Source organism: Capra hircus, chromosome 17 (genome assembly GCF_001704415.2).
Source record: "Capra hircus breed San Clemente chromosome 17, ASM170441v1, whole genome shotgun sequence".
NCBI lineage: Eukaryota > Metazoa > Chordata > Mammalia > Artiodactyla > Bovidae > Capra > Capra hircus.
In genome coordinates, this window is record NC_030824.1 from 56,259,817 (window position 1) to 56,284,089 (window position 24,273).

Genomic DNA, 24,273 nt, shown 5'->3' on the forward strand with positions numbered 1-24,273 from the left:
GCAATGCCAAAGAATGCTCAAACTACCTCACAATTGCACTCATCTCACACGCTAGTAAGGTAATGCTCAAAATTCTCCAAGCCAGGCTTCAGCAATACATGAACCATGAACTTCCAGATGTTCAAGCTGGTTTTAGAAATGGCAGAGGAACCAGAGATCAAATTGCCAACATCCACTGGATCATCGAAAAAGTAACAGAGTTCCAGAAAAACATCTATTTCTGCTTTATTGACTATGCCAAAGCCTTTGACTGTGTGGATCACAATACACTGTGGAAAATTCTAAAAGAGATGGGAATACCAAACCACCTGACCTGCCTCTTGAGAAACCTATGTGCAGGTCAGGAAGCAACAGCTAGAAGTGGACATGGAACAACAGACTGGTTCCAAATAGGAAAAGAAGTACATCAAGGCTGTATATTGTCACCCTGCTTATTTAACTTCTATGCAGAGTACATCATGAGAAATGCTGGGCTGGAAGAAGCACAAGCTGGAATCAAGATTGCCAGGAGAAATATCAATAACCTCAGATATGCAGATGACACCACCCTTATGGCAGAAAGTGAAGAAGAACTAAAAAGCCATTTGATGAAAGTGAAAGTGAAAAAGTTGGCTTAAAGTTCAACATTCAGAAAAATAAGATCATGGCATCTGGTCCCATCATTTCATGGGAAATAGATGAAACAGTGGAAACAGTGTCAGGCTTTATTTCTGGGGGCTCCAAAATCACTGCAGATGGTGACTGCAGCCATGAAATTAAAAGACGCTTACTCCTTGGAAGAAAAGTTATGACCAACCCAGATAGCATATTCATAAGCAGAGATATTACTTTGCCAACAAAAGTCCATTTAGTCAAGGCTATGGTTTTTCCAGTGGTCATGTATGGATGTGAGAGTTGGACTGTGAAGAAGGCTGAGTGCCGAAGAATTGATGCTTTTGAACTGTGGTGTTGGAGAAGACTCTTGAGAGTCCCTTGGACTGCAAGGAGATCCAACCAGTCTATTCTAAAGGAGATCAGCCCTGGGTGTTCTTTGGAAGGAATGATGCTAAAGCTGAAACTCCAGTACTTTGGCCACCTCATGCAAAGAGCTGACTCACTGGAAAAGACCCTGATGCTGGGAGGGATTGGGGGCAGGAGGAAAAGGGGACGACGGAGGATGAGATGGCTGGATGGCATCACCGACTCAATGGACGTGAGTTTGCGTGAACTCCAGGAGTTGGTGATGGACAGGGAGGCCTGGCGTGCTGCAATTCATGGGGTCGCAAAGAGTCGGACGGAGAAGGCAATGGCACCCACTCCAGTACTCTTGCCTGGAAAATCCCATGGATGGAGGAGCCTGGTAGGCTACAGTCCACGGGGTCGCTAAGAGTCAGACGCGACTGAGCGACTTAACTTTCACTTTTTGCTTTTGTGCATTGGAGAAGGAAATGGCAACCCACTCCTGTGTTCTCACCTGGAGAATCCCAGGGACGGGGGAGCCTGGTGGGCTGCCATCTATGGGGTTGCACACAGTCAGACATGACTGAAGCGACTTAGCAGCAGCAGCAGCAACAAAGAGTTGTACAGGACTGAGGGACTGAACTGAGGTCTGTTCTTCACAAGGATTATATAACAATAATATATGCTGCCTGAGGACAGTCTCTGGATTAAACCTTCTGGCTAATTCTGTTATCTTAACATGTAAATTATGGGAGTAGGTCTGGTAAGGTCTTTACAATCTCCAGACATTCTTTGGATTCATTGGAGAGTGCCTGAGTCCAACTCCAGCAACCAGGGGTTCAACCTGAAGAGATGAAAGGTGGCAGCGATGAGGTAGCCTCTGTTTTCTTTTGGACTGCCTGTTTATTCCAACTTTAAGATTCTCTTTTATACTTTTACAAAAACATTAGGCCAGAGATTTGACATTTTCAATTCCACCTCTCCCAGATTTATTATCTCCATAAATCATTGTTGCTCTTCAAACAGAGTTCCTGCTTTAGTGATTCTCTGGGAATCAGCCTTGTCTTCTATTATCTACCTCTTTTCAGTTCAGTTCAGTTCAGTTGCTCAGTCGTGTCCGACTCTTTGTGACCCCATGAATCGCAGCACGCCAGGCCTCCCTGTTCATCACCATCTCCCAGAGTTCACTCAGACTCACGTCCATTGAATCTGTGATGCCATCCAGCCATCTCATCCTCGGTCATCCCCTTCTCCTCCTGCCCCCAATCCCTCCCAGCATCAGAGTCTTTTCAAATGAGTCAACTCTGCTCATGAGGTGGCCAAAGTACTGGAGTTTCAGCTTTAGCATCATTCCTTCCAAAGAAATCCCAGGGCTGATCTCCTTCAGAATGGACTGGTTGGATCTCCTTGCAGTCCCAGGGACTCTCAAGAGTCTTCTCCAACCTCTTCTAATGTGTCCTATAGTTAACTTCTGATTACATTGTAACTCATGCTACATTCCTCAGTTTACTACTTATCTTCCTAAATCCTGTTTGCCCCTAACATCCTGAGTTCACTATCTCTCAAAAAGGCTTCTAGCTATAGCTAACTTCTATAAGCTATAGTAAAATATGCTAACTTTACAACATTCCTTAAATCTTTAACTTCTAACTGTTTTAATTATTTCTAAGCCCTAAATTCAGTAAACTCCTTTGCCATAAACATTCTCCTCACAAATAGGCTTCAGATAGCAATCCCTCCCATGGCCTCAAGCTACAGCCTATGTGCTCATCCTGGAACACTCTTTTGTAAAAGTCCTTGAACAAATGTCAATGATTAACTTTATGAATTATTTTCTGAGCAATGCTGCAGAAGGCTTTGTGCCTTCTCGTGCTCCTCTCAAAAACAATAAGCACCTTAATATTCCTTTTCAGTCAACTCAGCCAAGGAGAGGAAAGGACAAGTCAGAATTACAAGGCCTAACTCCTTCATCCCGGGACCCATGCCCTGCGGAATGAGGAGAGGGGGCTGGGGACCGTGCCTCCATTTTATCAGTAATGCCTAACACGCCTCCCAACAGGAGAGTAAATAATTCCATTGCTAACACTAGCAAGGGGGTACTCTTTCTACCCGCTTCTCTATCTCTAGCTTTCTCTATCTCCTTTATACTTTAATAAAACTTTATTACACAGAAGCTCTGAGTGATCAAGCCTCGTCTCTGGTCCCGGATTGAATTCTTTTCCTCCGGACGCCAAGGATCCCGGCGTCTTTGCCTGGTTCAACAACAACCTTTCAATCCCTGGGTTAGAAAGGTCCCCTGGAGAAGGGAAAGGCTATCCACTCCAGTACTGTGGCCTGAAGAATTCCATGGACAGCCCATGGGTTCACAAAGAGTCGGACACAACTGAGCGGCCTTCACTTTCATAAACATTATGTCCATTTTTTAGGTCTGGGGCCCCCCATGATTTCTTTATTTGAAATTCAAGCTCAGCCAGTCATAACTGCTATGATGCTTGGGGATTATTTTTCAAAAATCAAAATCTCAAGTTTCAAATTTTGTTTGAATGCAACCATATGTAAAATGTCTACAAATCAACAACATACTACTGCTATTCAAACTCCTCTCATGCAAGAGGGCAGAAAATCACTGCCTAGCTTTTGAGAAAGATCCTCTTCAGATGATGAAAGCCTTTGAGATAGCAGCAATAATTGCTAGATGATGTAAATTGAAGGTAATGAATAATAAACTTTGATTATCTTCAAGGTCTTCAGATCCCTTCATAACCCCATAAACCACCCTGCACCCTTTACAAGGCAGACATTTGCCAGCCGGCATTTCACTCACGACTGCTCCAAGCCCAGACTTGTCCTTGAATAGGCACTGAGGTTGCACATTTATTACATTATGGTTTCCACTCTGAGCTTAAAGCTTCTTTCAAAGACTTTCATCAGGATGAATCTCATGATGCCCTTTATGCCTGTCGATTTTAGTTGTCACAAGAAGCCAAAGTTAACTCTCATCTTCAGGACTCTAATTTCCGTAAGACTGAACATCTCCCTTTTGGACCCATTTCTTATCCCTGTCCAGTACCTGAAAACTCTCCACTGGGATCTGTGAGACTCAGTCATCAGCAAACGCGCCTTCTCTGTAAACATTCCCTTCCCTTCTTGCTTTAAAATCTGATCAACCCTGCAGCCCTCTCAACCCCCAAAGGCCACCACTACTAAGTCCGGAGGTGGAGATGACATACCTGCTCCCTGTTGCTCCTTCCAGACCACTCTTCTTGTCTCCTCAATAAACCTGCCCATTTAAGTTTTATGACTTCAAATAACTGCACTAAGTCTCCTTCTCTGCTGCAGTGCTCAAACAGTCCCCAGGCCGGTCTCCCTTTCTCCTGTATCATTAGGATATCAATGATATCCTAAATCCTATATCATTGTTATAGATTTAAAAGATTGTTTTTACACTATTCCTCTTGCACCTCAAGATTGTAAAAGATTTGCCTTTAGTTTGCCCTCTGTTAATTTCAAAGAGCCTATGCAACGCTATCAATGGAGAGTCCTCCCACAAGGAATGACTAAAAGCCCTACGTTATGTCAAAAATTTGTTGCTACAGCATTAGCTCCCGTTCGTCAACGTTTTCCTCAGTTATATTTAGTTCATTATATGGACGATATATTACTAGCTCATGCTGACGAACATCTATTGTATCAAGCTTTTTCTATTCTAAAGAAACACTTGAGTCTTAATGGTCTTGTCATAGCTGATGAAAAAATTCAAACTCATTTTCCCTATAATTATTTGGGTTTCTCCTTATATCCTCGCGTTTATAATACCCAATTAGTAAAATTACAGACTGACCATTTAAAAACTCTAAATGATTTCCAAAAACTTCTAGGAGACATTAATTGGATACGCCCTTATTTAAAACTACCCACTTATACCTTGCAGCCTTTATTTGATATCCTTAAAGGTGACTCTGACCCTGCGTCACCCCGAACACTTTCTTCAGAAGGACGATCAGCCTTACAATCAATAGAAGAAGCTATTAGACAACAACAGATTACTTATTGTGATTACCAACGGCCATGGGGTTTGTATATACTTCCTACCCCTCGAGCACCTACAGGAGTTCTTTATCAAGATAAACCTTTGCGATGGATATATCTATCTGCTACTCCAACTAAACATCTGCTCCCTTACTATGAGCTTGTTGCAAAAATTGTAGCAAAAGGACGTCATGAGGCCATCCAATATTTTGGTATAGAACCCCCTTTCATTTGTATTCCTTATGCTTTAGAACAACAAGATTGGCTTTTTCAATTTTCAGATAATTGGTCTATAGCTTTTGCAAACTACCCAGGACGGATTACTCATCATTATCCTTCTGATAAATTGTTACAATTTGCTAGCCTTCATGCCTTTATTTTTCCAAAAATAGTTCGCCGACAACCCATTCCTGAAGCGACACTTATATTTACAGATGGATCTTCTAATGGTACTGCAGCTTTAATTATTAACCATCAAACTTATTATGCACATACCAGTTTCTCTTCTGCCCAGGTTGTGGAATTATTTGCAGTCCATCAAGCATTGCTAACTGTATCCACTTCCTTCAATTTATTTACAGACAGCTCCTATGTGGTCGGTGCCCTACAGATGATTGAAACTGTTCCAATTATCGGCACAACCTCTCCTGAAGTTCTTAACTTATTTAAATTAATTCAACAGGCCCTCCACCGTCGTCAATACCCGTGTTTCTTTGGGCATATTCGTGCGCATTCCACCCTTCCTGGTGCCTTAGTACAAGGCAATCACACTGCGGACGTTCTTACTAAACAAGTGTTTTTTCAATCAGCTATCGATGCAGCCCAAAAATCTCATAACTTACATCATCAAAATAGTCATTCTTTACGGTTACAATTTAAGATTTCCCGTGAAGCTGCATGACAAATCGTCAAATCTTGCTCTACCTGTCCTCAATTCTTTGTTCTCCCTCAATATGGTATTAACCCTCGAGGTTTACGCCCTAATCATCTCTGGCAAACAGATGTCACTCACATTCCTCAATTTGGACGTCTTAAATATGTTCATGTCTCCATCGACACCTTTTCTCATTTTCTCATGGCCTCCCTTCATACTGGAGAATCAACTCGTCATTGTATTCAACATTTGCTCTTTTGCTTCTCTATTTCAGGAATTCCACACACCCTTAAAACAGATAATGGACCCGGGTATACTAGCCGCTCTTTTCAACGTTTTTGTCTTTCCTTCCAAATCCATCATAAAACAGGAATTCCCTATAACCCACAGGGACAAGGTATTGTGGAACGAGCCCATCAGCGTCTCAAACATCAACTATTAAAACAAAAAAAGGGGAATGACTTGTATAGCCCCTCACCGCATAATGCCTTGAATCATGCTCTTTATGTTCTAAATTTTTTAACTTTAGATGCAGAAGGCAATTCAGCAGCCCAACGTTTTTGGGGAGAACAGTCCTCATGCAAAAAACCACTCGTACGATGGAAAGATCCACTTACCAATCTGTGGTATGGGCCAGACCCTGTATCAATATGGGGACGCGGGCATGTTTGTATTTTTCCACAGGATGCCGAAGCACCGCGCTGGATCCCGGAGAGGCTGGTACGCGCGGCGGAGGAACTCCCTGACACATCAAATGCACCACATGACACTGAGCGAGCCCACGAGTGAGCTGCCTACCCAAAGGCAGATTGAGGCGTTGATGCGATATGCTCAGAATGAGGCTCATGTACAACCTCCGGTGACGCCTACCAATATACTGATCATGTTATTATTACTGTTACAGCGGATACAAAACGGGGCGGCTGCGGCTTTTTGGGCATACATTCCCGATCCACCTACGATTCAATCATTAGGATGGGATAAAGAAGTAGTACCTGTCTATGTCAATGATACAAGTCTTTTGGGAGGAAAATCAGATATTCATATTTCTCCCCAGCAAGCTAATATCTCTTTTTATGGTCTTACTACACAATATCCTATGTGCTTTTCTTATCAATCACAACATCCTCACTGTATACAGGTGTCAGCTGATATATCTTATCCTCGAGTGACTATTTCTGGCATTGATGAAAAAACCGGAAAAAGATCGTACCGTGACGGAACCGGACCTCTCGACATTCCGTTTTGCGACAAACATCTAAGCATCGGCATAGGAATAGACACTCCTTGGACTTTATGTCGAGCCCGGGTTGCGTCAGTGTACAACATCAACAACGCCGATGCCACCCTTTTATGGGATTGGGCACCTGGGGGAACACCTGATTTCCCTGAAAATCGAGGACAGCATCCACCCATTTTCTCTGTAAACACTGCTCAAGTATATCAAACAGAACTGTGGAAACTTTTGGCTGCTTTTGGTCATGGCAATAGTCTATATTTACAATCCAATATTAGTGGGAGTAAATATGGTAATGTAGGAGTTACAGGGTTTTTATATCCCAGAGCTTGTGTCCCTTATCCATTTATGCTGATACAAGGCCATATGGAAATAACACTGTCATTGAATATTTATCATTTAAATTGTTCTAATTGCATACTTACCAATTGCATAAGAGGTGTTGCCAAAGGAGAACAAGTTATAATAGTAAAACAACCTGCTTTTGTAATGTTACCTGTTGAAATAACTGAAGCTTGGTATGACGAGACTGCTTTAGAATTACTACAACGCATTAACACGGCTCTTAGCCGCACTGAAAGACGTGTGAGCCTGATTGTTCTGGGTATAGTATCTTTAATCACCCTTATAGCAAATGCTGTCACCGCTTCTGTATCTTTAGCACAATCCATTCAAGCTGCTCATACTGTAGATTCCTTGTCATATAATGTTACTAAAGTAATGGGAACACAAGAAGATATAGATAGAAAAATAGAAGATAGACTATCAGCTTTATATGATGTGGTTAGAGTTCTAGGAGAACAAGTTCAGAGCATTAGTTTCCGCATGAAAATCCAATGTCATGCTAATTATAAGTGGATTTGTGTTACAAAAAAGGCTTATAATGCATCTGATTTTCCGTGGGATAAGGTGAAAAAACATCTACAAGGAATATGGTTTAATACTAATGTGTCTCTAGATCTATTGCAATTGCATAATGAAATTCTTAATATTGAAAATTCTCCAAAAGCTACTTTGAACATAGCTGATACTGTTGATAATTTTTTACAAAATTTATTTTCTAACTTCCCTAGCCTTCATTCACTGTGGCGTAGCATAATTGCTGTGGGTGCGGTTCTGACTGTTGTGCTTATATTGATTTGTTTAGCTCCTTGCCTTATTCGTAGCATTGTTAAAGAATTTTTACATATGAGAGTTCTGATACTTAAAAACATGTTGCAACACCGACATCTTATGGAGCTTTTAAAAAATAATAAAGAGAGGGGAGCTGCGGGGGACTGCCCGTGAAGGGTTAAGTCTTGGGAGCTGCTCGGCGTTATGCAGAGCCCTAGGACATGTTCCTAAGCTCCCTGTCCCGCCCCCCTGAAGAATTTATTACCCTTAAGGCTCCAGGACGTTTGGTTCTTGCAACATTTCATAGAAGATAGATTAGCTTATTGATAGAAGATAGATTATCTATTTGTGATGTACACAACGGTAAGGGTCTTGTGATTGTATTTGGAGATTAAGAACAATCTTGTGAATGTCAGAAGTCACGTACTTTATCCTATATATACTGCAGCACAATAAAGGAAGGCATCAGCCATTTTGGTCTGATCCTGTCAACCCCATCTTTTGTCTCTATCTCTTATTTTTCTTAGCGGGGACGCTCCGTTCTCTCCCTGTGCAGGTGCGACTCTTGTTTGTGCTGGCCGCGGCACTGTTCCCTGGAGATTTTAGTTCCTTACTCCCCGACACTATCTCAAACCCTACTCCTGTGATTACTCTCAGTGGCCTTCAACATCCAGAGATGATCTGCCTAAAACATTGTCACCCAGTGCCTTGACCTTCTCTCCTCCACTGATTTGATTCTCCACCTTACTCCAGCTACATACTCATGTGCCCATACACTCTCATACTTCCCAATCACTACTGTCAGCTCTCCATATCTGTACATTCCAGATCCTCTAATTCAACCAATTGTGGATCAAAAAATACTCAGAAACAAATTCTAAAGTTTCTAAAATCAAAACTTGAATTTGCTGTGCACTGACAACTATTTACATAACATTTACAGTTGACCCTTGAACAAGATGTAATTGAACAGTATAGGTCCTTCCATGTGGGTTGTTGTTGGTGGTGTTTTTTTTTTAACTAAATACTATAGTATTGCATGATCCACAGTGGGTTCAATCTGTGGATGTGGAACCACGTGTACAGAGAACTGACTGTAAAGGTTTTTTTTAATTTATTTTTTTTAATTGGAGGATAACTGCTTTACAATATTGTGTTGGTTTCTGCCATGTATCAATGTGAATCAGCCACAGGTATACATGTCCCCTCCCTCTTGAACCCCCTCCCACCTCCCACCCCACCCCACCCCACCCCTCTAGGTTGTCACATAGCCTGGGGTTGGGGCTGAGTCATACAGCAGATTCCCACTGGCTATTTATTGTATATTTGGTGATGTATATGCTTCAGTGCTGCTCTCTCAATTCCTCCCACCCTCTAATTCCTCCCCTTCTCCACAAGCCTGTTCTCTATGTCTGTGTCTCCATTGTTGCCCTGCAGATAGGTTTATCCGTACCATCTTTTCGGATTCCATATATATGAGTTAATATACCATATTTGCTTTTCTCCTTCTGACTTTGACTGTAAAGTTATACATGGATTTTTCAATGCACAAAGAGTCAGGGCTCTTAACACCCACACTGCTCAGGGGTCATCTGTACTTTGTATTAGGTATGGTAAGCAATCTCGAGATGATTTCAAGTATACAAGAGGATGCACAAAGTATTTATACACGCAAATCAAATGCCATTTTATAAACGGGACTGAGCACCCATGGATTATGGCATCCATGTGGGACCCCTGAACCAATCCTCTGCAGATACCAAAGGACAACTGCACTGTCTCTCAATCATCTCAACTTGGGCACCTCACTTTCTGACTACTATCTCCTGCTTTTCCAGCTCACCACTTCTACTGGGAAACTGTAAAATCTCAACAGTCCTCTGACCTCCCCAGAACCAACAATTCATTGCTTCTAATATATTTTTCTTGTCTCTCATATCTAAACTTCTATCTTTATTCAGCTTAAACTGCATGGTCAATTATAACCACTCCTTTGCATACACTCTTAATTCTCCAGCCCTTTTCCTGTTTTTCCCTGTACTTGGCTAAACTACAACCCTGGTAATATCCAACCCTCTCTGCTTATTCTATGCTTGCACTTGTGCATGTACACTTGGCTGGAGGAAACAAATACATTTGTTCCTAGTCTTCCAAATATCTTAATGTTGCAGCACCCCATCTTAGAGGTTGTTTTTTTTTTTTTTTTTCCCCTCTCCCATCTACACGAATTCCCTTACTGATCTCAGACACTCTGCAGTGGGCAAATGAGAAATCCTACATCTGCCTTCACTTAATGCAGAGATTCAAAGACTTAGGAAGATTGAAATGTTAGAGTGGATTTGACAGTTAAGACCCAGGCATCCACACTAGGAAGGTCCAGAAAATATTCTCAGCACTACCATGAGAAACAGACTTCTAGAAGAACCCCAACATCTTTGAAGAACTCTGTGATTGCTCTTCATTTTAGGCCAGACCTTACAACAGGGATTGCAGTCACTGAATTGGAAAACCTAAATGCAATGGGAGTAACTATATCCTGGCTGGCAGGGATCTGCCAAAGGCAAGGACAGTATGATGACCATAACGGACAGCAAAGCAGCAGCATTCAAAATAGTCTGACTTGTATAGACCTAAGGCATTAGCTAGGATCATTCCTAGAAATGCAATAGATAGACCTAAGGCATTAGCTAGTTGATCATCTCATTCCTAGAAATGCAATAGATAGGAAGCCTACTAAATTCTTTCTTGATCTGTCTAAGCAGGAAAATTCTAGGTCAAGAGAACAAAAATTTAACCTGAACCATAAAAAGACAGGTTTCAAGGTTCCTCATTCATTTCCTAGATTTGATCTGGACAGAGGTTAAAGCGCCTGCCTGCAATGCGGGAGACCTGGGTTCGATCCTGGGTCAGGAAGATGCCCTGGAGAAGGAAATGGCAACCCACTACAGTATTCTTGCCTGGAGAATCCCATGGATGGAGGAGCCTGGGGGGCTATCGTCCATGGGGTCGCAAAGAGTTGGACACAACTGAGCGACTTAACTAACTTTATTGATCCAGAACCCACTGGATGAACTGCCCAAAATTTATACTGTTAATCATTCTCCCAGCCTTTCCCAAAGTAACCCACAGTTTTTGCCAAGGTAACTGTGATCGGGCAAAAGGAAATTGATTAATTAGTGTTTTGGGGGACTAATGTCAGTGTTGACTCAGAACTGACATTAATTCCAAGAGATCTAAAACATTGTTGTGATCTAGCAGTCTGAGTAAGAGCTTACGGAGGTCAAGTGGTCAATGGAATTTTAGCTCAAGTCTGTTTCACACTGAGTGAGCCAGGGGGTCTCTAACCTATTCCGTGGTTATTTCCCAATACCAGAATTATTGGAACAGATATACTCAGCAGCTAGCAGAATCCCTACAATGGCTCCCTGACCTACAGAGAGAGGGTTATTCAAATGGGAATAGCAAGGTGGAATCCATTAGAACTGCCTCTACCTAGGAAAATAGTGAACTAAAAGCACTGCCCTATTCCTGGAAAGACCGCAGTAGATTAGGGCCACGATCAAGGACTTGAAAAATGCAGGCATGGTGATTCCCACTTCATCCACATTCAACTCATCTATGTAACCTGTGCAGAAGGGAGATGCATCTCAGAGAATGACAGTGGACCATCATAAGCTTAATCAGGCAGATAGGCCAGCTGCACTGCTCTCTCAGATGTAGCTCCATTGCCTGAGCAAATAAACACATCCCCTGGCACCTGACACGCAGCTATTGAGCTGACACATGTTGTTTGCTTGCTTTTTCTCTTTATCTATTGGTAAGACCAGCAGAAGCAGTTTCCAGCTACCAAGGCCAACAGCAATACACTTTCGCTCTCCTACCTCAGCGGACTATGAACTCTCCAGTTTTAATTAAGGGGTCATAATCTAATTCACAGGTATCTTGATTACCTTTCTCTTCCAAAAGATAGCACGTTGCTCCATTACACTGATGGTGTTATGCTCATTGGGCCTGATGAGCGAAAGATGGACCTGGGGTAGGAACTACTCTAGACTTAATGATAAGATGTTTGCATACCAGTAAAATATAAATCTGCACCAATGGCCTCATAGGGAGTTCCCTAAATCAGCTGACAGAGGAAGAGAAGCCTCTGGCCTTGTTTACAGATGATTTTGGACAATATACAAGCCCCACCCAAAAGTGGATGGCTGTAGTAATACAATCCCTTGTTCTGGGACATCCCTGAAGGGCAGTGGTGAAGGACATCCTGCCAGTGGGCAGACTTCAAGTTGGGAACCTGGCTGTTCACTTTGATTGGAAGGAGAAATGGCCAGATATATGATTACAGAATAATTCCTGGTCTATGGCCAATCACTTTTTCCCTAGTCACCCCTATCATCGCCCAATGTTCTCATGGACAAAGTGGCCCTGGTGACAAGGATGAAGGTTAGACATGGACTCAGAAACATGGACTTCCACTTCCAATCCTCAAGGCCAACCTGGCTATGGCCACTGCTGAGTACTGAAGCTTCCAACAGCAGAGACCAACCCTCGGGTTACCATGCCTTGAATGCTAGCTAGCGACCTGGTGGCAGATTGATTACCATGGACTCTTTCCATCATGGAAGGGGAAATGTTTTGTTCTTACTGGAATAAATATCAACTCTAGATATAAATTTGCCTTTCCTGCACACAGTGCTTCTGCCAAAACTACCATCCATGAACTTACAGCATGCTTCATCCATCATCGTAGTACTCTAGGCAGCACTGCTTCTGATCAAGAACTCACTTCACAACAAATGAAGTGAGGGACTGGACCCACATTCACAGAATTCACTGCTCTTGCCATGTTCCCCATCTCCCTGAAGCAGCTGGCTGGAGAGAATAGCGGAACAGCATTTCCAGCGAGGTGACCAGAACTTGCAGAACTGTAGCCAAGTGTTCCAGAATGACTATATGCTTTGTTTGGTTTTTTTTTTTTTTTTTTGACTATATGCTTTGAATCAGCATCCAATATCCGGTGCTGTTTTTCTCACAGTCAGAATTCATAAGCCCAGAAATGAAAGGGTAGAAATGGGAGTGGTACCACTCAACTATTTCTCCTAGTGACTTACTAGCAAAATGTTTGCTCCCTGTTCTTGAGAACTTATGCTCTGCTTGTAGAATGCTTCCACCAGGAAATGCCACAGTGATTCCATTGAATTTCAGGTGAAGAATGCCACTAGGCCACCTTGAATTCCTCATCTCTATAAATCAACAGGTAAAGAGGGAGTTACTGTGTTGGCTGGAGTGACTGATCCCGACTACCAAAAGAAAAGTGGACAGCAACTCTATAATAGAGATAAGGAATGCACTCTGTCTGGAATAATGTCCCTTAGGGCATCTCTTGGTATTACCATGCTCTGTGATTAAAGCCAGTATAAATCTACAACAATCCAACCCAAGTAGGACTACTCAGGGGCCAGACTCTTCAGAAATGAAGGTTTGTTTGGGTCACTCCACCAGGCAAAGAACTACAACCAGCTGAGGTACTTGCTGAAGGCAAAGGGAATTCAGAGTAGACAGTGGGAAAAGGTTGTTAAAATACGAACTATAATCACATCTTCAGTGACAGAACCTGGACTGTTATTGTCACAAGCATTTATTCCTTATTTCATTATGAATGCATAATATATTTGCTTAGTATATGTAACAAAAATATTTGCTTCAAATATATATCAATATGTATAACAAATATTGTCTCTTTTCCTCTCATTCCCTTATTACGTAACATAGGACGTAAGGTATAATATTTAAATATTGTTAATTTCACATCTTAGATTTTAAATTAAATCAGTAAATTCACAATCCCGCCATACATTCCTCTTAATGCTTTACTTTCACCTTATCTTTGTCTTCCAAGGTGGCACCATTCCCAGTAAAGTCACACTTTTCTCTGTAGTTTTACTTTCCATCTATTGGAAAAGAAAAAGTTCCAAAGCTATTCCTGAGCTGTAGCATGACTTATACATCCACCAATTACCTCGTTTCTCTTTTATCGTCAATCTCTTTCTACAAACTAACTCGATCTCAAGTTTCTCTACCCAGTTTCTATCCTGTTTATTTTTTTTTATTGATAATTAGTTTAATGAATGAGTATTGAATTTAGTCAAGTAATTTTAACTATCATAGTGTAGTCAAGCTATTTTAAAAATGTTAAACCTTGCCTTTCTCCCCATTTGAATCCAATGAAATGAATCCCACTTGGTCAACCTCCTTTTCCTATATTAGTTAATTTGCTAAACATTTTAAAAGGAGTTTTGTATCTCTGTGCACAATGGATATTGGTCTGTGATTTCCTTTTTAAAACAGTCTTAGGATTGTTCTGTTAACAGAATAATGCTGGTCTCATAAAATGAGCTTAAAAGTGTTTGCTTTTTTTTTTTTTTTCTGGAAGATTTATGTCGAATTGGCTTTATATTCCCTTAATTGTTTACTAGAATTTACCCAGAGAAGCCATCTGGACCTGGTATTTTCTTTGTGGGGATGTTTTCATCTATCCTGTTTAAACTGCTTTTCTTTTCAAGATTATCCACAGGTGTGTGCTCAATCAGTCATGTCCAACTCTGAGACTCCATGGACCACAGCCCTCCACATTCCTCCATCTATGGGATTTTCCAGGCAAGAATACTGCAGCAGGTTGCCATTCCCTTCTTCAGGGGATCTTCCTGACCCAGGGACTAAATCTGCATCTTTTGCCTGTCTTGCATTGGCAGGCAAATACTTTACCACTGAACCACCTGGGAAGCCCCAAGATTACCCTCACTAATGTACTCAATATATCGATGTAACCACTTTGTAAACTGGTAGAAACCCAAACACCACTGAGCAAAGTAAACAACTCACAAGTTTGCTTCTATTCTATTGTGTATTTTAAATGAAACAGCTCTTTAAATTTTCGTCTGTATTACAGGCCATTAAAGGTCTGATTTCACAATCATAGGAGTCAAGTCTTAACGGAGACATAATTAGGTAATTTTTCAATTTAAATGCCTCCGATGAAAGCCTAAATTCTTACTGAGAATCTTTGGAATTTAAATTGAAAAACTACAAACATGATGACTCCATCTATTCTTTATTGTTAGCCAATGTCAGCATAACATAAATACTGTTAAGATTTCATCGGGTTTATTTTCAAAGTACTGTCATTCTTTCTCATCTATCATTTTCCTTACTCTCCTCCCATTCTGGGGACAACGTATTTTTCGCTATCCCATACTGTCATTGTTTCCCCATCGCTCAGTCGTGTCCGACTCTGCGACTCCATGGACTATATACACTCTACGTTATTCTCCAAGCCAGAATACTAAAGTGGGTAGCCTTTCCCGTCTCCAGGGGATCTTCCCAACCCAGGGATCGAACCGGGGTCTCCTGCATTGCAGGTGGATTCTTTACCAACAGAGATATCAGGGAAGCCCTGACAGCTATCCCACGAGAAGATACCTGTTAAAGATCGTTTCTAAATGTATACCGTCGCCAGTACCGCCCTTACTTTAATAACCATGAAGTGAAGTGAACTGAAGTCGCTCAGTCGTGTCCAACTCTTTGTGACCCCATGGACTGTAGCCTACCAGGCTCCTCCCTCCATGGGATTCTCCAAGCAAGCGTACTGGAGTGGGTTGCCATTTACTTCTCCAGGGGATCTTCCCGACCCAGGGATCGAACCCAGGTCTCTCGCATTCCAGGCAGACACTTTAACCTCTGAGCCACCAGGGAAGCCCAACCATACGTTAAGAGAAAGGCACTCGCATTTAGGAACCCTCTTCTGAGGTCGCACAGAGTCGGACACGGCTGAAGCGACTTAGCAGCAGCAGCAGCAGTTCATTTCTTGATGAATTACTTCTCTTCAATCCGAATTTTGGGTCCTTTTCCTTATTTTCTCCCCCAAATGCTCTTCGGTTCACGTTTCCAAAACTTTATGATTCACAAGACTTGAACTAAATAAAACTTTCTCGGCCTTTCACATGTAACCCGACCCGAACAGAACCGACAAGAGATCGGAAGGTGAGAATCCTGGACTCATCACTTCCACCGCTCTCCGGAGCTGCTCCCGGCCGCACCACCCGGAAAGCCGCCTATGACTTACACGTGATCCCCAGTGACGCCGGTGTCGCCGCGCGACTCCACGGGGGCGGCCGCGCCTGCGCGGCAGCGAGGAGGCGGGACCGCTGGGGGATCCGAGCGGGGCCCGGGATGGGGTAGCCGGGCGGAGACGGAGGAGGAAGAGAGGGGAAGGAGGAAAGAGGTAGGGTGGGGAGGAGTGCGGAGGGGCGGGCCTTTCCGGAGGTTCCGACAGCCTTCACTTCCTGTTCGCTGGACCTTCTGAATCCGGGTCAAGGGTGTCCGCCTCCTCTTCTACCCGGCTGATCCGGCACCTTTCGTGACAGGCACTCCTGACTCAACCCAGGCCGGGTTTCATCCCAGGACCGGCTGGAGCCCGAACGCCTACACCTGCCGCGGCGCGCGGAAGCGCGCTTCCTCACCCGGCGGCTGGCAGCCCCGGGCCCTGAGTGCCCGCCGCAGCTGGGGGGGGCCCCCGCTAGCCCCTCCGCGCTGATGCTGAGAGAGACCGCGGGCCCGGGGCGGCGGCAGCGGCGGCGGAGTGTGGGCCTCTGGCTCCTTAGGCCCAGCGCGGACGGGGCCGGTTCTTAGACGCCCCAGACTTGCCAACTCCCGCCCGGACTCGGATGGGCCCCCCTGCCCGATAAATGTGGCTACTGAGGCGGCGGTGGCGGTGGTCGGTCCCGCTGCTGCTGCTGCTGCGCTCCAGGTTCGCCTCCGCCCCGGGGCTCTCCTGGCCCACCTCGGGGCCGTGGCCACCGGCTCCTCACCCCCTGGCCCGGGCCTTGCCGCGTGGCGACAATGGACAAGATCCTGGAGGGCCTGGTGAGTTCTTCGCACCCGCTGCCCCTGAAGCGGATGATCGTGCGGAAGGTGGTGGAGTCGGCGGAGCACTGGCTGGACGAGGCGCAGTGCGAGGCCATGTTTGACCTGACGACCAGGCTCATCCTGGAGGGCCAGGACCCCTTTCAGCGGCAGGTGGGCCACCAAGTGCTGGAGGCCTACGCGCGCTACCACCGGCCGGAGTTCGAGTCCTTCTTCAACAAGACGTTCGTGCTGGGTCTCCTTCAGCAGGGCTACCACTCTCTGGACAGAAAGGACGTAGCCATCGTGGACTACATTCACAACGGCCTGAAGCTGATCATGAGCTGCCCGTCGGTGCTGGACCTCTTCAGCCTGCTGCAGGTGGAGGTGCTGCGGATGGTGTGCGAGAGGCCGGAGCCGCAGCTGTGCGCCCGACTCAGCGACCTCCTAACAGACTTCGTGCAGTGCATCCCCAAGGGGAAGTTGTCCATCACCTTCTGCCAACAGCTGGTTCGAACGATAGGCCACTTCCAATGCGTGTCCACCCAGGAGAAAGAGCTGCGGGAATATGTTTCGCAGGTGACAAAAGTGAGTAACTTGCTGCAGAACATCTGGAAGGCCGAGCCCTCCACCCTGCTGCCTTCTCTGCAAGAAGTTTTTGCAAGCATTTCCTCCACAGGTAAGGGTCGTGGCCTTCACGGACAGCCTCTCTTGGAAATGTAGTTTGTGTCTCTTACATACACACTGTGTTCGTTTCCCAGCTCTGAAAACGTCTTCGTGGAAAAGCAGATCTTAACACCCTCATCCAGATTCTCTTCCACTTGCCATAATCAGACTGTCACTTTGGACTTTAAAAAAAAAGGGGGGGGGCAGTGTTTCTATTTTAAAGGTTGAGAATGTCCAGGTCTAAGACCTTTGGCAGGAAACAAGTCGCTTAATTACTCAGCCTCTGCTCAAGTTATGGAATGCTTTGAGGATGACAGCTACTACATAAAGCTTGTAAAGCTTTTATTCGTGAGTGACTAATGGCAGCATAATCATGTTTACCCTATCATAATCGTGCTGTGATTTTGTCATCTTGTTGTCATGAGTTTTTCCTTAGCTTCTGAATTTTCCCACATTTTAATTACTGGACTGTGCTGTTTGTTTTATTACTGGATTATCCTAGTTAACTGTGTAGTTGCTGAATATTGGTATTCTCTGTCCACGGTAGTTTGTGAGAGTGGATACCAGGGGGCTGAGTGATCGGTGTTTCCCGCTCCAGGTATATATAGGCCATGAATCGTGACCTTAGAACCACAGGAGGGGGTCAGGTGATACTTAACAGGAAAATGCCTTCTCACCCAGAAATTTTACCTGTGTGTTTGCGTTCCTTGTCCAGACATGGAGCTTCCAGCTCTGAAAGTTGTGCAACACTAGATCCAAAACTGTGTTCACTCCCTCTCTGCTTGGTACCGTCATCCTTCCGGCTGTTGTTGGAAATTAAAGTTGTGAAGGAGGGGGAACCCCCTTTTATCTTGAGAATTAGAACTAAGACTAGAGTTTTAACAGTCTCCATGCTTTCTGTTGAATTAAATGCAATTATGAAAGAATTACCAACTGTGTATTTGCATCATCTGAGTTTTGGTTTATTTTTTAATTGTAATTGTTCTTATATTGCCTGTGTTGCTAGAACAATTAGATTTCCCCAGAACTTTCTCACCTTTAGCAGTAAAGGTGCTCACCTTGGCTTTGCCTAATTTTTATGTGTTTTAAGCAAAGTCCCCCTAAAATTCATCTTGACTTCTACTTCTTTAAGAGATTTTAAAAATTGTCCTTAGAGCAGTGTAATGACTACTGTAATTATAGGAGTAAGCTACTTTGGAGGATCTAAGGGGTTAATTTAAACGATGCCTTGCATTTCTTTTCTGACTACTGCTTTTACAAATTACTATTTTAGCACGACAAAAACAGTATTAAAGAATGCAAGAAAATAAAGTAACTTATGGACTAAATATGGTGATAGGAATAGTTTTATGTTGCAGTAGTTCTTCCTGTAGAAAGAACGTTCATTGCCATTAGCTCTTGATGTCTCATTTCTGCAGTTCAACATGCCTTGTATGTTAGCGTCTACACAGGAGATGGAGCATAACAACCACTTGGTGGAAGGGGTGGTAAATTATTCTCTCTACATACTTCATTTAAACCGTCTTGCCGTATTCCTTTGTCTTTTTCATTAAAACAATATAGATGCTTCATTTGAACCTTCTGTAGCACTGGCGAGCCTCGTGCAGCACATCCCTCTTCAGATGATCACAGTTCTCATCAGGAGCCTTACTACGGATCCAAATGTAAAAGACGCCAGTATGACCCAAGCTCTTTGCAGGTACTTCTCCATAACATCGTAGATGGTAATTGTAGATTTGGGAGGAGAAGATTATTTTGCTGTATTTTGTGGGTAATGAAAAACTTAGGGCAATGTGCAGAACTGAAATAATGGAATCAAATATATAAAGATTCTCCTAATTAATTGAAATGAATCATTTACCTTACTGTAGGCTTGCAGCCATTCCAGTAATTCACAAATACATTTTCAATTCAACATTTTTAATTACAAAAATATAACACACATATACACTTACTGTACAGTCAGGAGTTGGTTGGATTATCGATATATTTTACGAATTTCTTTGCTCAGTATCATTTCCTGAAACCTATTTCCTCCCTGTGGGATCTTCTTTTTCCTTCCTGACTAAGCCTGTACCTTTGCTTAGTACATACTTTTACTTTCTCTTTCAACCAGGACCTCTGGGTAAGACTTTCTTAGTCTGTTCAGAGCGTGTTTTTTTCTTGCATATTCTCAAGTATATGATTTGGCAAGACACAGAATTCTAATCTGATCATCATTTTCTCTTAGCATTTTGAAAATAATACTGCACTGTCTTCTGGCATTTGTTGTTGCTAGTATGGAGTCGGTTTGATTATCTTTCCTTTGTGAGTAGTTAGGCTCTCCTGGTATGTTTATGCTTTCTCTTTATCCCTGATGATTTTCAGTTTTAGTCTTATGTGTCTAGCTGTACACTTCATGTTGTTTTTACTTCTCAGTACTCTTGTACTCTTGTGCTTCCGGTCATCCAGCTATGCAAACACATTTATTGGGCACTTACCAGGAATGCCAAGCAATGTTTAAAAGTCAAATGGATAGAAATATCTCTCCTCATGGACATGTAGTTGGGGAAGCAGGCAGACGGTATCAACATATTATATTGATTCCAAGATACATCCTGATTTCAGAGATGTTGAAAGGTATAGTCGTTGGTGTTTAAATTGCAGAACTTTTGTTGCTGCGGTGGTATATAACCTGATTATACATCCTAAAATTGATTCTGTTTTTCGAGTTAATTAAATACGATAAGTAAAATAGTATGATGAATGTTTTTGGAAAAAAAGTAGGAAAGCAATAAAGCATGGGGAATGGTTTGCAATTTTAAATAAGATAGACAAGGAAGCCCTCACTGAAAAGGTGACCTTGAAGTAAAGATATGAAGGAAATGAGAGTGCAGACCTTTTGGAGATATAAGGGGAAGGACATCAATACTATCTAATAATTTACTAATTTTTCTTTCAAAGGTAAGATGTTATTAGTTATTTCCCTGTCTTCCTATTCTTGTTTCATATCTGTCTGGTTTTGTTTTGTAATTTTTTCTATTTTTTTCCCCATATGTGTGTATTGATAGCGCATTTAAAGAAAATGTAAGGATTTGGAACAAAATGTTTTCGCATTACAGATTATATTTTAACTAATTATAAATTACAGTCATGAGGTAACATGTAAACTTCAGTATTGATATTTTATGTTGGGTTCTCAGAATTTTACATGTGTACAAATCTCGCTCTCTAGTTCTTTTTTACTCTTATAGTTGATTTGCAATGTTGGGTATAGAACCCTTTTTCATACTGCTCGTGGGGTTCTCTGATGGCACCCTTAGTCTTAGTTTTTCAGCCTCTTCAAAACGATAGTTTCCAACTTAAGAATTTATTTTAAGATATATTTGGAAATTATTTTTTACCTACCTGTTTCTATGGGAAATTGTGATCCATTTTTTGTATTGCATTTCTAATTTATCTCCTACATGATCCTATTTAACTTACAGTGTACCTGGAGTAATTATTCTTGTATTACAAATATAAATGAAAAGGATAGTAACATTTACTTTTATCATACCCCACCCTCTACTCCCTCATGCTCTATATTTCACACATAGCGCTTGTCATGCTTCACTGTCATTTTCTGTAACCCACAGAAACCCAAATGCAGATACTGTACCAAAACTAGATGAGTAACACTGAAGGATGAAATAGGCCAGGTGTAACTGACCTGGTGGCTCAGTGGTAAAGAATCCATCTGCCAACACAGAAGATGCTGGTTCGATCCCTGAGTTGGGAAGATCCCATGGAGAAGGCAACCCACTCCAGTATTCTTGCCTGGGAAATCCCATGAACAGAGGATGCTGGCTGGCCACAGTCCATGGGGTTGCAAAGAGTTGGACAGAACCTAGCAGCTAAACAACAACTGAAATAATAGGAAACAGGGTTCATAAGCACTTTTTAAAAGAGAAAGCTGATCCTCAACTTCTGTTGTCTTATTATCAAGGGGGAATTTTTTTTTGGTTTTAAATTTTTTAATTTATATTGGAGTATAGCCGATTAACAATGTTGTGGTAGTTTCAGGTGGACAGCAGAGGGACTCAGCCATACATGTACATGTATCCATTCTCCCCCAGACTCCCCTCTGGTCCAGGCTGCCATGCAGCATTGAGCAGCAGAGTCCCCTGTGCTGTACAGTAGGACCTTGTCGGTTATCCATTTAAAATGGAGCAGTGTGTACGTGTCAGTTCCAAACTCCCTGACTATCCCCTCCCCGATCCTTCTCCCCTGGCAATCATAAGTTCCATTCTCTAAGTCTGTATCATAGGAAAATTTGAGTTCAGTGTTGCTAACCTGATTTTTCAGAAGAAGCCCAACGTCCATTTTTTATGTGAAGTTTTCCAATTTTTAAAACATTGGAAAGAATAAGACTGAAAGCTGGATCTAGCCCTTAAGCTGCCATATAAAAGTGAAATTAAGATGCCTTTCATAACATTATGTTAGTCGTTCAGTCATGTCCAAACCTTTGTGACCCCACTGACTGTAGCCCACCAGGCTCCTCTGTCTGTGGAATTCTCCAGGCGAGAATACTGGAGTGTGCTGCTGTTTCCTTCTCCAGGGGATCTTCCAGAACCAGGGATCAAAGCTGGGTCTCCCGCATTGCAGGTAGATTCTTTACTGTCTGAGCCACTAGGGAAGCCCTGCCAGTTTTAATTTTTTTAAGTTGCATGTCCTTTTTTTAGCTCTAGAGGGAAATAGTTTCATTTAGTCAATAGATTTCAGCTCCATTTCAATGCAGATCAAAGATTAGAGATTAAAAAACAAAACAGAACTGTAACAACACTGTTCTTAATCCCACAATCTAATGGAGGAAACAAGATTTATTACAGCTACTGAATGTTCTTTAAATAGTAGGAAATTAAGTCAGCCTATCAGGGTTAAGTGTCCTTAAAATTCAAATTGTAACCAATACACAGTGGATAAGATTACAGTAGTTAACCATAAAAATAACTGATTCTAGAGTGACTGTGTGTGAGAGGATTTGAGCCTATGTGTATCCAATCAAACTGAAGCAAGACTAGAATGTAATTAAAGTGTAGCCAAAAGTGTCTCTTCTGCCAGCAGAGCAGGTAATGAGATCATTGCTTCAGATGCCAACACTGCTACTTATTGTGTGGCCTGTTGAATATTTCTTAACTTTCCCTATCAGTTTGAAGGCATACATCATAATTTAGAGTTATATTTTTAGCATTTAATGCAGTATCTATTATATAATAGAGATTCGAATATTTTTTGAATACTGCTGCTGCTGCTGCTGCTGCTAAGTCGCTTCAGTCGTGTCCGACTCTGTGCAACCCCAGAGACGGCAGCCCACCAGGCTCCCCCATCCCTGGGATTCTCCAGGCAAGAACACTGGAGTGGGTTGCCATTTCCTTCTCCAATGCAGGAAAGTGAAAAGTGAAAGTGAAGTCGCTCAGTCGTATCCAACTCCTAGCGACCCCATGGACTGGAGCCTACCAGGCTCCTCTATCCATGGGATTTTCCAGGCAAGAGTACTGGAGTGGGGTGCCATTGCCTTTTCAGGGCTTCAAATTTGTGTTACTTCTGACTTGAAGTATCTTTAGGGTGGTTAGGACACGCGTTACACATGGGATAAGGTCAAGACTAGATAGAGGCTTGTGAGAGGGGAGCCTAGAAGTTGAGAGGATGGAGGCAAAGGCTGATTGGGTGATTAGGGATGGTGAAAAGCCATGGCCAAGTGGAATTCGCTACTCTGCCCCCTCAGCTTTACTTGTACTCCCCTTGGACCTGAGCTAAAGGGAAACTTGGGCCCCGTGTGCTAGGGAGCCCAGTCTTGTTCCACTCTGAGACTGTGCTCCCCACGGGGAAGAGTCTGTAGAGCCAAAGAGAGGTGCTCACTTGTTCTTCTCTAAACCACAGTGCTTTCATGTACACATTTATAGTAAATATATATATACATAAAACATGTACTCATGTTTTCTTTTAAACAAACAAATCAGTTTTAAAAAAGATTTACCAGCATTTTTTTTCTTTTTTAATTCAGTAATAGCTCAGATATTTTTGTGTTAGATCCTTGTGGATAGATTCATATCGACCTATCTCATATTTTAAAATTCTACCTAATGTTCCATAGTAAATATAAGTCATTTCCTTATGATAATTTTGCATTTTTTCTGTATTGTAAGCAGTGCTGCAGTGAATATACTCCACACACAAATGCAAATGTCACTACTTTCTACTCTGGGTATGTAAAGTGGCCACAGACTTGGGAAAACCAGGTTAACAACAGTTGAGAGGTGTGGAACAGCTCTCAGGGACAGCTGTAATGACTTAAAACCATCATTGTTGGCCAGAAAAACAAGAAAGGGAAAAAGAAATAATGTGTGTAGAGTATAGAGGAAACATACAGATAACCTGTGGTAAAATCAGTATGAACTCTGAAGCCACTCAGTGTCTGATAGGACAGGTTAATCGTTAAGAGCAAAAATCTTACTAAAGATAACACTCCAGTGTTAATGGAGATAGTTTA

The 24,273-nt window shown here is 42.6% G+C and overlaps 1 protein-coding gene and 1 long non-coding RNA gene across 3 annotated transcripts in view; one reads left to right on the plus strand and one right to left on the minus strand.

The window, feature by feature from the left end:
- The window catches only part of LOC108637891, a 148,548-nt gene extending 132,055 nt beyond the window's left edge, over window positions 1–16,493 (minus strand). The window contains exon 1 of one of the 2 annotated variants that reach the window (XR_001919408.1): window positions 16,318–16,476. This is a non-coding gene — a long non-coding RNA (uncharacterized LOC108637891). Of the gene's footprint in view, window positions 1–16,317 lie in introns of both variants that reach the window. The other variant, XR_001919407.1, reaches the window with a different exon arrangement.
- Window positions 16,605–24,273, plus strand: part of USP38 (ubiquitin specific peptidase 38) — a 33,823-nt gene continuing 26,154 nt past the window's right edge. Inside the window, exons 1-2 of the mRNA XM_005691218.3 lie at window positions 16,605–17,775; window positions 19,326–19,461. Coding sequence (XP_005691275.1) covers window positions 17,094–17,775; window positions 19,326–19,461 — 818 coding nt within the window. The 5' untranslated portion in view covers window positions 16,605–17,093. The remainder of the gene's footprint in view (window positions 17,776–19,325; window positions 19,462–24,273) is intronic.